This window comes from Aulostomus chinensis, chromosome 10, assembly GCF_037954235.1.
Source record: "Aulostomus chinensis isolate RoL2024-O1b breed Wild chromosome 10, RoL_Achi_v1.0, whole genome shotgun sequence".
NCBI lineage: Eukaryota > Metazoa > Chordata > Actinopteri > Syngnathiformes > Aulostomidae > Aulostomus > Aulostomus chinensis.
Window position 1 is genome coordinate 23,558,237 of NC_141329.1, and position 16,301 is coordinate 23,574,537.

Below are 16,301 nucleotides of genomic sequence, written 5' to 3' on the forward strand. Positions count from 1 at the left end.
TTGCTATTGACATCACATATCATTTCATAGCGCTCAAAAACTCCATTTTGCACTTTGTAATACCCAAGTGTATAGCATTATCACCAATAAATGACATTTTTAAATCAGATTTTTTTTTAGGTTTGAATTTATATGCAAATATTCATAAATATTTGAAATAACACTGAGTATTTGTTACTATCCTGGGTATTTTCCAGGAAGGTGCTGGTAAGTGAAATTGATACTGACCATCATCAGGGTCCAGAATCTCCACCGTAGCAACCTCTGGGAATTCAAGAGCTGCCATCACAGGCTCAGACAGAATGATCTGGAAGGTTTCTGACACCTCATACTCGCTATCTGACAGGATCCGGACCTTCCAGGTGGCTGCAGTCTGGCCTGGGTTGAACTGCACCTGTTTCTGAGATTTTCCACGGAAGTCTTTGTCTTTCAGTGCAGTGCCATCCTTGGTACCGATACCTTAGGAAGGATATAAGTGTTATTAATATAGAGTTAGTGTCTGTAAAACCTGTGGAAATAGCATGGCAGCATTTTTTTTGTTATTACTAATTAAAACACTCAACATTATTTTTTCATTATAACCATTTGGGTAATAAAGAAAAAAAATATGAGTTTTAGTCTTAAAAATCTTAGTATAAATGATTTGCACATCTTCACAATTGTTTTCCATCTCTTAAAAAAAAAGGAACATATTATGTCACACTTCAGTTGGGCCAACTCCTTAATATCTGCCAATCTACAGCGTGCCGTTTTCCCAACCCAAGTGTTTAGATGGTCACGGAGAGAATAAAGCCAATTATCCCTCATATCAGTCTCGCTGCAGCAGCAGTGGTTGGAAGCCGACTTGCGTTGTCTGACCTTCAGCATATGAGCCGGCTGATGGGGGTTTACACTCACTATTGCTGTGACACTGGCAGGATTCCTGTTGTGCAGGAGCGCTGGAGCCAGTGAAATGTCACACAATCTCTGCATTGTCTTTGCTAACTGGCCACACAACGAGCAGCAGGGGTCTGGCAATAAATAGAAACAACATGGCTGCACACCCCAAGGCAACCCGGCAGTAAAACTACGAATTACTTAATAAATGAAACCAGGAGATTTACTATTCACAAACGAGGGTAGATGAATGAATAAAAAAGCGAAGTATTGCATTAGGACTACACTCAATATCCTTAATCGGCCACAGAGATTGAAAAATGCATGGGTTTGGCGTTCTGGATAGCTTGCCATTCTATTCTTTGATGAAAACACAAAGTGGGCTTTGATATGCAAGCAGAGTCAGAGGGAAGAGGCCCTTGCAAATTTCTACTGTGATAAAATGGCCAAGTTCAATGGAGCTTGAAAAACCCACAGTCTTCAAAGGGTAGCTGGGAGAGGAGAGAGTATGATTTGATTCAAATTCTATCTCTTGCACAATTCCTGGATTGGATGGCCCTGATCACAGCAGTCACTCTGACTTTGCTTTGCAGCAAATGGGCTCGCTGTAGCCCCCAAACTGGCACCCCCTGTATTGTGCATATTGACCAGTGAAGCAGCAGCCTGCTGGGGAGCTCCTCTGATCAGTGTTCACTCAGGCTTGGATGAGCAGGAGGAGAGTTCCTGAGTGTTCATGAGAAAGCCCTGCCTAGGATCAGTCACTATCTCAGTGCAACATCGAGGGAGAGTGGCAGCTTCAGTGATCAGCCTGCTAGGTCAAGTATCATTTAATCAAATGTATTGTTGTTGTTTTCACTCTCACTGCAACAGAGGAGAAGTTAAACTCACTTACTTTTTGACAACAAGTACTATTCCATTACTGAGATAGTTTATTGATTATTAGCTGTACAATTCCAGGTATTTCAGTAGCAATTAATAATGCAATTGAAATATGATTATTTCTCAAATACCTACGATGTATCACAATATATTTGCATCACAATGGATTAACTAAACAATGTTACTGTTACCAAAGCACTACATAATCAATCCCCTTAAAATTGGACAGAAGTGGATGATGAGAGTATTTTTTTAAATAAAAGGTTTTACTAACATCATTAAAAATCCATACAAAACACCGATGTCTTTGTAGTTTTGACTGTACTTGTTTTACTGCTTAAAACGGAAAAAAAAGGTTTCTCAGGCAATTAAGGGTAGACATGTACTCATTTGTAATGTAATGTAATGTTTCTGATAAAATATTGAGGTGAGTCTGCAAATGTTTTATAGGATTAGAAAATGAAAAAGGAAAACTTCCAAGGCTTTCCTGATAAGACGGACACAAAGAGACCAATGTGGCGTATGATCAAAGAATTATTGCCTGAGGATGTAGCCATGTTCTCACTGTAGTGAGGAATGGACAACATGAAAAGGTTTTGCGCACTTTGGTATTGGGGAAAACAGTTTATTGCTGTTGAAAGTATTATAGAAAATATAACTGACTTGAAAAAAAAAAATAGTGACTTCATTCATTGTCACTTTTGTTCTTTCTGCCTCAATCAGAAGAAAACTATATTGCGAGAAAGCGAAGGTTTGAAAGAACAAAACAGTCTTTTCAGACATGAAAATGCAAGGCATGCTTTCTTGAGCACAGAACACAGAGTGCATCCAAAGTTCAAAGCAGCTCTTCTTGAATTTATAATGCAACCATTAATAAAACAGTAGAGATGCTCCACGTAATCAAAACAAGGGACAATTATTTGTTTGCTTATGTTCCTTACAAAATATGTCATGACATTTTTTTATTATTAATATGTACTTGGGGTCATCACTCAAGCACTTGACTTCATTATTCTCTATATTTGTTCTGTTCTTGCACCTTGTATAAATGTGAACCACAAAAAAAAAAGTCTTAATATCAGTTCTCATTTCAGAATTATTTTCTTTGAATTATCATCAGCTGTATGTACCAGCAGTACATGATCTGCTTTCATGGACTTGTAGAGGATCTACTCTGCAGTGTATTAAAGGTCAGGGAAATTTGCATATCAGAGATGTTTCATTAGTTAGAGGCCTTGGGACATGCAGAGATAGAGACCGTATGATCCCCGAGGAGTTGGCCTTTAACATTAAGTAACTTTAATTACACTTCATTTTTACTAACATAATGAATTGTGACACAAAAAAAGGCAACTGGTAATTTCTATCCCTCATAAACTTAAATCCACCAGCTTGTTTTTTCAGTGTCAACCGTTATTGTTAATTTAGCTCAGGTCAGTAAATTACCCTGAAATACATTTAGAGTGCTCTCTCCCATGGCTACTAAATTCAGGTGACCTTTCTCACGAGCGCATGCAGTTTCTAGGGAATTTCATCCTATTGTGTAATTGGAACATAAATTCTAGCCTATGAAGAGGGGTGAAAGGTCATAACCTTTGTGACACTACAGAGTGCTCGAGTGTGCCTCAGCGCCTGAGATGAGGACCATTTTTGATCAGTCCTCACTAAGACCTGGTTTTAAGGTTAGAGATGATTTTACTTTCAATTTAGGAAATGCATAATATGACGTGGCCTCATAAGGCTAGAAGTTTGAAATGCAAGCGTTTGTTCCACGCACAAATAAACAACCAACAAATACAATGCAAATATTAATTTTCAGTGTATTTTTTATATATGCAAATCATTTGTTGTTTAGTTACTGACACAAGGCATCTCACTATCATGTTTCTACTTCACACTTATCATGACATTTCATACTGAGATTTTAGATGAGCACAGTCCCATCCTTTTACCATTGTTCAGCTCACGTTGAGTCAGAGAATTTTTGAGAAATGAGTGGGGAACAATAAACACACTCTGTTCTATTAAATATTTAAATAAAGGACGATTAATTAAAATGACTTGGAGGGACACTTGTGTTACTCTCCTCTTAGAGGATTATGTTTTCATCTCTCTGTCTGTTTCACTGATATTTAACAAGATAATAAAGGGAGAAAATTTTGTGAGTAAGACCACACATGAGTAAGTTTGGAGTGTAGATCCAAGACAGCTTTTTACAGCAATATCAACACACTCGCTTATCTTGTCACGATCTACTGCTCTAAAATAATCGCATGAGCCAAGAATACAGATATATATATATTCTCCATAAATGTAATTATTTTACAAGATTCCTTTATTATCTTAAATAATTATTCAAAATGTCATCATAATCTAATTATAGTCAAAATTCCAGTAAGATGTAAGTCTGATATCCTTAGAAGCAACAATTTTGTGATGAAGATAAAACACAGTCGTGGTCCAGAGATGCCGATGTAAAAGATGTCCAGTAATCAACAGTATGTCACATTCAGATAATGACATCATAAAGTGCCTGCTTACTAACGAACGAGGTCTCCCCCAGGTAGCCCCGACGTTTTAGCACCACCTCCAGGAACTTGACCTCTTCATCCACCACATAGTGCCTTTTCTCCAAAGAGATCCAAGCCCAGTTGAGACGGTACTGCTGGTTCTTCAGTTTGTTGCCGCCTGCAAACAAACACAATTGGAACTCATCATTGAGCAAGAGAAAAACATAGGAAATGGCGACTTAATAATTCGAAACTCATTTTGAAGGTGAGCTACTTGTCTCTGGGATAGTTCAGCAAATTTCCATATAACTTATTAGAAGTACTTTTTGGGTACCTTCAGGACTTTGCTTTGAGACTTTTCAGTGGGAGGTATGAGGAGGGCACAGTCTTTGTGCAAAAGGAATAGGTTTTGTGCTGTCTAATTGCTTCATTTCTAATTAAGATAAAAGGTGCCTGTTTCCTGTCTGAACTGGGTTATTCTATCCTTGCCTTTTGAAGTTGGTTTCAAAGGCGGAAACTGCAGTCCTGGAGGGTATTGCTGCTACGATTTGACCATAGTGAGTCAAAGAAGTGCACATACACAGACATCAAATACTTCAAGATACAAAAACTGGTCTAAAACATGCAGACGTACACTAAGTCATACAGAAATATACACAGTATATTTTAATGGTGCTCTGACCCCACGTCAAAGAAATCATTAACTGCCCCCTAAAATTCATCATTCTTAAACCAGACTGCATGAAGAGCTGCTCCAAACGTTCCTGGAAACCATGGGGGTGCAGCGACAGTGGTTCAGTGGTTTTCAAGTACTGCTGCTGTTTGTGCGGCATGACTGAGGGTTTTTATACCCCACCACAACCTGGGTGTCACGGTCAGTAAATCTGTCACCTCCAGACGACCACCCCACTGTGTCCATTTCCTCTCTTGTAAACATTCACCTAGTGTTTTATTATGTGTAACGGTGCATGTGTGTATGACTTAATCTATTTACACATCTAAAATCTTTACTGCACCTGTTTAGATTTACATATTTAACACACAGCTAAATGTGTTTCATGCCTATTAGAGTTTGTGCTAATATGGAGCCATAAATGGGACAAAAAAGGCAAAATCAGTATGATGCACAAGAATAATGGAGAGAATAAAGTGTCCCACTTTCCCCATCTTTTTCAAAAACAACAACTCCGTTGAATCATTTAGTTGGATAAAGTTCATTAGTCCATAATGAATATACTGAACTCCTTTGATGTTTTCTACCAGATAAGAAAAATTGCACATATGGAGATTCTAGTCAGATGCTGAAGAACCATGCTGTACTCTAAATCATCTCTGCAGTTCTGATTAACCAAAAAACAAGGAAAAAGACTGAAGACATAAAAAATATAGATGCTGATGTTCCCTGAACATCCCGTTGACAGAAAAATTCAGACAGACTCTGTGATTTCAACACAGAGCCAACAGGGACAAAAGTCAGCAGGAACTGTAAAGCCTGAACAGAAAGGAGATCAGAATCTTCTTCTCCATGAGTTCTGCTGGGAAGTTAAGAAAGGTATCAATCATTTAGGTGTCTGTGTTTCATACGCATAAATCATAGATTATGTTGTCTGAGTATTTCGCTGTTGTTGTTGTTTGTTTGTTTTTTTTTACTTCTGAGGCACTAGTATGGGCGTATTCAAAGATGTTGTGAACATAATTGAAGTATTGTTTCCTTTAGAATTCAAGCTGAAAGAAATGTTGCTCAATATTTCCTTGAAATTCAAAATGAACTAATTTTAAAACATGAAACATGGTAGGACTTAATAATTACATAGCATACCTCTGAGACATTTTCATACATTTTTTTTTAGTAGGAATAGTTGGGGCTATTTCACATATCTACTCAGCCATCAAAATCACTGCTCATGAGAATGACTCAGTTCCTCTGTTTTTTCCAAATAGCAGAATTATAATACCACTAGTGGAAATGGTATGCAAAAAAACCTCTTCCTTTTTGTCCCTTATTTGCAATAACTTACATGATTGCAGTGTTTGAAGGGAAATGCACTGAATAAATGACAAATAATTGAGAAACAAAAGTTTGCTAAGTTGATGTGAAGTGAAGCTTGGGTGAACAGAACTTTGAGGGCAATCCTCTTTGGTTCAAAAGTTTGTTCAAAGCAGCACACATAAAGGTTGATTCACTACGCTATTGTTTCCTCTGGCAGAGATGCAGAACCGTTTTTGTTTTTTTTTTCCCCTTAATGAAAATATATCAAGTGACATATTAAATAAGTCATGCATTGTTTAGTTCCACCACAGGAGAAGATTTTTGCTCCCTGTGTGTTCCACATCAGTCTTCTGCAGATAGGCCAACTGTGTATGACAGGACCTCCCTACTCCATTAGGATTAAAGCCAGTGTGGTACACATGCCACCAGTAAACACCGCATGTGTGATCTCTGAATCGTGAAGGAGTCTGTCTGCCACGGAGGTAATGGAAATACAGACGGCCTGGCTATTTATCAGAATCCACATTGCTGCTCTTTTGCAGTACAGTTTACACATTAATTCTTGGGAAAACTCTATCATCTTTCCACCATCAAACTTTCAGGCAGGGACATTCCAGGGCTATTTATTGTTAGGATTTGAAGCTATAGTGCATCATATACAGTAGGTGCTCAATGAGTTCACACAAAGCTCATCACCACCAGGTAAATGGAGTTTGCGACTGCATCATTTCCATGCTGCCTGCAGGATGCATCCTGGACACGCTCTACTAGCTGAAAATGCATACTAGACACTTAACCAGTCTCTCACAGACAGATACTTCTGGTTCTAACTTGAATGTGGATAACATGTTGAATCTCTTCTAGACTTGCCAAATGTCATCCGACTAAATTAATCAAATTCTGATATTAAAAGGAGCCATATTGTGTATGGTTTTTTTTTTACACAGAAATAATTTCACCATTAATCAACATTTCACAGCTGTAACAATAATCATGATGCAGGCGACAGTGGTGCCTGTCACATAAATGTGTGTCAACAGTTGTTTTGAATACATTTAACTGCCAAAAGACAGACACAAGATTGCTACACTGTAACTTTTATAACAAAAAATGGCTTCTTAACTGTTATTTGTATGACACTGAAGAAACAGCCAAATAATCAAATTAAGATTCCAGCTTAGCTCTCCACTTTAAAAAAAAAAAAAAATCAAGTTACAGACCAATTTTACTTCAACAGTGTCCACAAAGATTAAGTGGATTAATAAATAATTCATTTTTCATATCCAACTAATCCAAAAGCAGCACTTTTATTCTTAGAGGGATGTTCACAGTTTATAGCATGCACTATCCCATCATGGGATGAGCAAATATTAAGTTTAAGGGGTCTTAAAACCTTAGTAAAGCCGCACTGTGGCCTTCAGAGAAGTGGGGAGTGAAGGTGCTCATTTCCAGAAGACCACTTCACTCCCCCAGATTTCTTTCTAATTAAGATAAGCAGGGGTTGGAGTAAGCCCACTTCAAAGAGGCCCCATGGAAAACACCAGAGTTAATCTTTCACTAGCACTCACAGCAATGAGACAGAATTTAGTGGACAAAATTGATGTCTCTTATGTTCAGGTCGGTGCAGCGCTCTGTAGTTCAGTGCATGCATCACCTGGGGTCGATGAAAGCCCAAGCTGTTCATAACTGGTACATTAATTTAAATTAAGCTGTATCTCAACTTAATATCCATATGCTCATTAAACGATGGTAGCAAGAGTCTCACAAAACCAGAGTTTATCACGAGAGCAAGTCTCATCAAACAACATAGATGTCAAATTCGTGACTATTTAAAAAATTACATTTTAATCCCTCAAACTTTTCATAAAAAGTGCTAAGCACAAGCTCCACCAACTAACACTGTGGATGTCTGATGAGAGACAGAAGCCTTTTGAATAAGGCCAAAGAATGTGGGATGCTGGATGGTGCCAACTTAGTGCCCCAGTCTCCTCCCCATATACACATCGCAGACAGCCCTTATTTGGTCACCATCAAGCATCATGTGGCTAAGATACCCTGTGGAACTTCATCTGTTCATTCAGTCAGGCAGACAGTCAGGCAGCCTTTTGCCTACGGGGACAGCACTACACTGCTTAGAGTGGATAAATTGAGACTTAGAGGGAATCCTGTTGAGTAGAAACAATGCATCTAAAAATACATGATGATCATATACTTTGTGTGCAGAAAGTTTCCGCAATCTGCAATAATTAAATCTACTTGTAGTAAGATGCCCAGTAACTTATTACAGAGATGATCAACATGAAAATTTACTAACAGGCAGAGATCTTATTTTAATATTGTGTATTATTCAGTTGTCCTTTCAAATCAATTTTCATAACTTGCAAGCTGATCATTTTACTATTAAGGGCCATTGTTATTAAATTATCAATCTATTACATCTACAAAGGGGCAAAGTAAAACGTATTTATTTAATCAGTGCAAGTCTTACATGCTTCAGTTAGAATCAGACTGATTGGAGAGGGGTGACTACTTTTTCAAGATAATAATAGACTTTATTTTCATGTTCTGCTTTCAAAAGAGGGAACATTAAACATGTCAAAAAGCTTGGCCTTTGACAACATCACCTTTGATGACATTTGTGAATTTTGTGGTAATTATAATAATTATTATTATTTATTATGGCCCCTATACAAGATAAATGTTCCTTAAAGTCAAAGAATCTTTCATTCCCTCGGGACCACATCAAACAAAATACCATTGGCAGGTAAAATATTGCCATGAGATTTCTTGACAACATTCATACTCCCCAGAGGACATAAGTTTCAGTGGCAGCCGCAGGATAAATTGTAGTAAAACAAGACTCTTAGAACAAAACAATATCAACATTGTTCCCTCAAAGACTTTTATTTTCAGGTTTGAACATTGCAAAGAGTATCACTCAAAGTGTGTTATTGCAGATATGTACTCCCAGCTATATGCTGTTCTTGAAAAAGAAAGAAGAGCTAAAACGATAGAAACTAGACTTTTTGGGGGGAAAAAAAATCTATGAGAAATATAAACATATTCGATGTTTTGATTCAGTCCAAGATCATACAAGCATACTTGCTTTTCACCACAGCAATTAAGGAATAATGGATAAGATAATCCTGTTGAAGGAAAGAAAGCACATGGCAGAGCAGTGAAGGCGCTATATGGTCTAATCACCTTAAGCCTTGTATCAGCAGTAATGAGTGGAGAGTCAGCCAGGGCTTGAAAGATTTAGAACTGGTCTGATTCCACAGACCCTGAACCACTTTCTACCATAGAGTTCTGTCAGGGAAGTGGTCTGTCTGTCGTAAATATGGCCAGGGTCTATTCTGGCTGTTGTCACCTCGGTGTCCACCCTGGCACAGTGGTCACTCAGTGGGGACATTTGAGGTTTCTGAAAGAAAGGCTAAAGGCGTTTCTGAACAAAAGTGCTGGGTCAGAGATCCATGCAGGGCTTAAAGCAAGTGAGGCTTTGCTCTCAGCAGGGAAAGTTCTTTGAGATTAACATCTGAACCACAACTATTGAGGTGGTTTAGCCCTCCAATAGTTTCAAAGGATCATAGAGGGATAATAAAAGTAAGAGCAAGGAGGCATTTTATTCCACCTCAGCTAAAAAAAAAAAACGCATCTATCTATTAATGCTGACAGTCTGAATTCTGAAATTTGATGCTTTATAGAACATAAGTCATCCTCTTGGAAGCAGAATCATATTTCACTGCTTAACCCGATATCTATTAATCTTTATGCAACCCAGTGTTGACACTGAGATTGACAAGCTATTACCTCCAGTGTTCAGAATAAACACATAACAGCAATGGTTGGATAAAGTGGAAAAAAAAATATGGGAAAAAGTATATAATTTGAAATAAAGTGCAGCACCAATATCCCCTAAAACAGTCATTCAGTGTTTACCGCAGCTTTTTTGAGAAAGAGACTTATTTACCAGACAAATACTCACCTCTCCTCTGTGAATATAGGGAGCTGAGACCCACAGAGAGTGGCTGAGCATGAGATAGCTTAGTGCAATAGATGGTGGTGGATGGGAAGTGCTAGCATACTGCACCTAAGTCGGTCCTCTTAACCCTCTCTTGCAAAGTCTGACATGATTAGCTACACTGGCAAAGACTGCAATTCAGTGTATTTGCTGTGGTTTGACTGAGGTACGATAACACTTTCCATCCTCTGCCACTCATTGTGCTAAGCTAAGAAGCAGCCAGCTGCTGGCTGTAGGTCTCAGCTCCCCACAGCACAGAGGAGAGAAGGGTGTAGCTTCTTGTCTGGATCTGGAGAGGATGGTAAATAAGCATATTTCCCAAAAGCCTGGTATAAGTCTTTAAATCTAAATTCTGAGTCAAAAAAGGCCCTTTAGTGTTCCCTGTTCAGTGTTTAACAGTAAAATGCCCTCTAAGTTACGGCTCAACCTTTACCCATCTCCACACTCTCTGAATTTGATTCCACGTTGGAGCACAAGGGTTACTGTGTACTTTCTTTCTGGGTCACAAAGTAGGAGCCCCTTGACTGTGTGAAGCCCTTAGGGAATTCCCCCGAGCTTTAATTTCAGATGGGGCTCCTTTATTTGTATCCCAGGAGAGCTTTGTAGCAGAGGAAATACTGTACAGGGTGATTGTGACAAAAGGCTGCTGCTGTCCTGGGAGGAGACTCACAGTCCAGTGTCCTCTCACACTGCAATAGCTGACGTAATTTGTTATCCACTAAAGAAAACTTTACCCAAAACCGTTAAGGGAGCACTTCAGTTGAAGGTTCTTTTGGCTACTTCTTCAGTCAATAAGAAAGATAAGACATCTGATTGATGAGAAGCTTAACAATCAAAGTGTAGACACAAAAACAGCTCTGACTTGTGCACATTGGACAGCTTGTCTGCTTGGGTCAGTACTTCAGTGTCCACAAATTACTGACATCTTGTTCATGCAAGCATCCTGGGAATGTATTCTGTATAATCCTGTAGTCCCACTGTGAAACTTTTGTTGAAACTGCATAATTCTAAACACCTTAAGGATTAGCAAGAGCCTAACTGTGGATGATCAACTTAGCAGAAGATTTGCTCTTTTGCAGATTGCTTATTTCCAGCTATGCAGGGACATGAATGTCCTGCCAAGCAGCCAAGATCAGGATATATATATGATGAAGGTTACATCAGTAGGATGATAAAACAGATAATTCTGACTTGAATGGGCCTACATTATCAAGTATTTCCTCTGTTTTTTCTGTTTCTGAATCATTTATTTTTCACAAAAACATCAAGATTGTAGAAAATCGGCTTTGATCAGCAGGATGAAAACTTAAAAACTGAAAAAGTCTACCTCTCATGTACCTTTGTGTGAGCAAATAACTCAATTAACTAACCTTGAAGTTCTTTACCTATCGAAAACAGCTATAAATCGTTGCAAAGAACGTCTGTTGTTTCAATTATGTAGGGGAGGTCATGCATACACTCCTCGGTTAGTGCTGAATAGCATTCCTGTCCGTAAAGGAGGATGCAGCCTTGAGTCTCTTAATTAACACTTAACCACACAGTTTAGAGAGCAAAATTCTGAATTCTCAATAGCAGGGAAAATAAGAACAAGAAACTGAATTAGCAGCTGCAGGGCTCTCCTCACCATCGGCTTCTAAATGCCATTAGCCATTTTCCATAAGGAGAACTTTTTCAAAGTTCTGGGACCTATTCAAGGACCTGCAATGTGTGGAAACTTTCTGACTCTTATTTCAGGGTAGATTCTTTCCAAACAGAAGAGGAACTCAGGATGATATTGACTGGTCAAACATATAAGCCCAATGAAGCAAAGCATTGGCATCTTAATTTTGAAAGACTTCTTTCCATCATTTTTGTGCATGCAGAAACTACATTGGGCTAACTAAGTGTGTAGAACTTAAATTGGCACTAATGGCAGGTTCATCACTTCAAAATTGCGTGCGATGTGAATGCATACAAAGCTCTTGAATGTTCATTATTACCCACCAAAGTGGGTAGTCCCTCTCAGAAATAAATCCCTGATTTTTTTTCACACCACATCTGCTGCACAATTGTAATAAGATATTCAAGCAATAACAACAAACACAAGATGAAAGAATAATTCAAATTTCAACTGCATGAAACACCACTGCGTAAAAAATAAAACACTTCCTCACTGAACAAATGAGCTCAAAAAGACAAAGTCTGTCTTTATTCCAGGAGCAGCAATGATTGAATTGTTCAATGTGCATAGTTTAAATAGACATCCACACTCTAATGCTGCTGGTGCCTGAAAAGGAACAGGGGTGGTGAAATAACAAGGAGATACAAGAGAGAGTGTGAAAATGTGACAGAAAACAAAGTAACATAAGGATGCGCGATGAACGGGCTTGACAAAGGGAGGGGGACATGCTTTTTCTTGACCCCTGAATGCACAGTTTGCTCTCTTGTCAGACCGAATAATGGTGGACTGTTTGCTGAAAGCAGCAGTGTGAAGCCATAGAATTTAAAACTGCATCCCAGTCCCACATACTCATGAGCTCCATACTAATAAGAGCCAAGTGTTTATTGTGGCTTTTCTCAGGGACCAAACCTCTTTGGTTTTCACTGAGAATGTTTCAGTTACATTTCGCAGTTGTTACTTGCAAATTTCTCACATGAAGTAAGCCCTTTGCTAGTGAGAAAAAAATCTACAATGAAAAGCTGAAATGGTAATTCCTAAGGATGTGTTAAGTGACTCTTGGTTCTTTGTTTATGACTGGTGGAAAGAAGTCTTTGAGTAGAGTACAAACCTGTAAAAGATAAGTATTCTAATCAGCATTAGTGAAAAGAGGAAAACGACTGTCTGAGGATTTGGAGTTGTTATTGTCTTCTTCATGTAATATTTGACTGAAGATTAGCCAGTGCAGCCAAACAAACTCTGGGTTCAAAAATATGGGCAGAAGATTACTTCTCTAAGGCTGCTTGGAAATTTTAATTTAACATTGCACTCAAGTCTTTGGATAAAGTGTCTTGACTAAAAAATGTCTAGGCTCTCAACGCCTTTGAAATAAGATCAGTGACCAAAATTGAAAATGAAAACGGATATTTGCAAAATTCCCTAAGCAATTTACTTGATTTACTTTACCCAAGATTGAGATTACATTTTGTTGTATTTTTTCATGATAATTTCATATTGCTCATTAATTCTGACACAATGAAGCATGTGACAACTGGATTGTTTCATTTCAAAAATTAAAAAAAATGTTTTTCAGATGAGTGATTCTGTAGATGAGACAATTCGGTATGTTGTAAATCTAGTATTTTTAAAAGGGGATGTTCAAAATCAACTTTGAAAACATAGTGGTTACATTTAACACTTTGTATATGTACACGTATAATCTTAACCATTTTCTGGTAATTGTAATGGCTTAAGTTAATTACTTTGGGATTTAAAGGGCTGAATGTGACTGCTGTATCAGATTCCCCTGTTGTCTCACACTTCTTTGTTTCCCTGTTTGCTAATGTATAACTCTTCCTTCCAAGCTCATGTACTAGAAAACCAAGATAAGCCCAGGCCCGGTCTCGTTAATTTCAAGCAGAAATACATTCCTTAGTCTTCACAGGGGAAGGGTTGATATGAACTCTGGACTCCTGGGGTTTACTTTTATGTTTTTTGTTAAAAAATATATATATTTTTAGTTCTTCAAATTTTCATAAACTAGTACAAGTTAATGTAACAAAAAATATATAAAACGTAATTGAATGGAACCATGTTCTTAAAAACAACAACAAAAAACCTCTTAGAAAAGTTCATTAAAATTGACAGTGGTGTGCAACCAGAAATGGGAAGACCTCAAAAGCCCAAAACACATTGTGATATGCTGCCTACAGCTCTGTAAAAGAAATCAGAGTAATTTACAGAGCCGCCTCTATATTTTCACTCAAAGTATGACTAGATTCCACTTGCATGACTTGTCCCGAGATGATAGCTCTTATAAGGACTGAAACTGGAAGCTGTCTTTTTTTAGCGCCTTGTTAAAAGTTGACTTTTCAAAGATCCACTGTAGATGCTTGAGGGGAACATGAGGCAAGATGGGAATGTTCTCTGACTTAAGTAACCAAACAGTTTGAGGCTAACATGTATTTTTAGAATTGCAGAGAGGTGGAATCCATCCTTCACACACAATCTCATAACACAGTTGTTGTTTACAGGTAATGAATCCTATAGGGCAAATATCAAAATCATGTCTATTCATATGTTGATGAGGCTGCATACCAGCAGGAGTCAACTACTGCATTTGATCCTCCATCAACACATTCATTCCATCTTTACAGGTGACAGGAAGCTTCTTGACGCCTCACCCTCTATTCCCCACTCCCCCCCCCAAAACCACGACCAACCGAGCACCTCCATCTTTCATCTCTTCTGACTGCATTTCCCTCCTGTTTCTCAACTACTCCTCATAGCCTGCCTATCACGCTCCACGGATGGAGGTTGCGGTGGTGGTGAAAGAGAGCTTGATCCACATGCCGAACACCCCAAAGGCTTTCATCAACACCTTTTATGAGATAAGAGACCTGCTACTTAAGACACACTCCTACTGTGTTCATGAAAAGAAAAAAACTAAATTATTCTCAAAAGAGTTTAAGTCAAATTATGTAACATTTTCAATTCACCCTACTAAATTATTTTCCCTGGCTTAATTAACAGCTTTCTGCACATTCAAAGAGGACAGCTGCTTGAAATCAAAGCAATTACCAATTAAACCACTGTTATTGTTCACCATATTGATGTAACATTTTAGTAGCTTCATCTCTGATTATGGGATAAAGTGGTTGGCCCCAAGATGGATGTATGCATGTTTTCTTAGAAACAAAACAACAAAGGAGGTGCAGTGTACATCACTTGAATCCTGAAACTCAAGCTCAGGTGGAGAGTTGTAACACAACAGCCTAAGCCCAGCAGGTATCAGAGGCTTATCAAACATCAGGGCCAAGAAGAGTAGCTCTGGCCCACTGCTGGGATTCAGGGGTTAAAAAAAATCCACATTATCCAGGGTGATTTTGCAAATTGAGATAAAAGATCTGCTGCTACGAAGAGAGAGATGCCACAGCAACATCAGTACACCACTGATTCACAGACCTCCTGCTGCTTTCTGGGAATATCACATTTCTCAAAACAGAGTCTCTGCCAAAAATCAAACAAGTCACAGATGAACACTACCACACAATTTTACACAACACAACAACACAAATTTAGTTTGGCTTTCAATATACATCATGACATAAAAGACAATGGGAAATAGGTATCTGAACATGTGCGTTATTAGCAAAAAAAAAAAAAATCACAATATTGGAAGTGAAAATTTCAGACTCTTGCTCCACTGCACTGAACATGTCAGTTTACTGCTGCAGCTGTTGTTTTTCACGTTCTTAACCCCTCCTGTTGCCATTGTGAGAAAACAACCCCTTGAATTTGATGCATATATTCACCAAGTTTCCTGGAATTGCAGTGAAGTGTGAAAATTAAAAACACAAATTTAAATCTGAGCCAGAGGGCTTTTCTAAAAATTCAGTGCTTGAATAACTTCAGTTCTGCAAGAGCGATATCCTAAAGCAGGTATGACGACACATATCATCATCCAGGGAGCAAGCCTGGGCCTGAGGATTCTGCTGTTGGGAATTTGCCTTTACTTTCTTAACCTTGGCGCATTCATTTGGCAGTATAAGATAGAAGAAAGAAATCATCAAGCAGGGGTTCCCCTCTGTTTCCACAGGCCAAATGAGTGCAAATCAGAGCAAGGGGGTCTTTTAGTAGGCTTTGCCCATGTGATATACAACACAATTACTTCCTCGGGGCAATAACTTATGAAATATTGCTGCTAAATCCTAAATGAGCATACTTTTTTTTGCTTCATCAGGCACATTTAAGATAGGTTTTTTGTCACTAGGGCAGAATGGTTTTAAACTGAGGATAAAAAGAAGCATCAAACTGACATCTGCTGACAGAGATCTAACAGACTTGAGACATGGAATTCAGATGGGGAAAATGAACATTAAACCTCTC

At 38.3% G+C, this 16,301-nt stretch overlaps 1 protein-coding gene across 1 annotated transcript in view; it reads right to left on the minus strand.

The window, feature by feature from the left end:
- Positions 1 to 16,301, minus strand: part of frem2b (FRAS1 related extracellular matrix 2b) — a 54,357-nt gene that overhangs the window by 26,831 nt on the left and 11,225 nt on the right. Inside the window, exons 3-4 of the mRNA XM_086216530.1 lie at positions 4,297 to 4,443; positions 229 to 459 (exon numbers count right to left, since the gene is read on the minus strand). Coding sequence (XP_086072656.1) covers positions 229 to 459; positions 4,297 to 4,443 — 378 coding nt within the window. The remainder of the gene's footprint in view (positions 1 to 228; positions 460 to 4,296; positions 4,444 to 16,301) is intronic.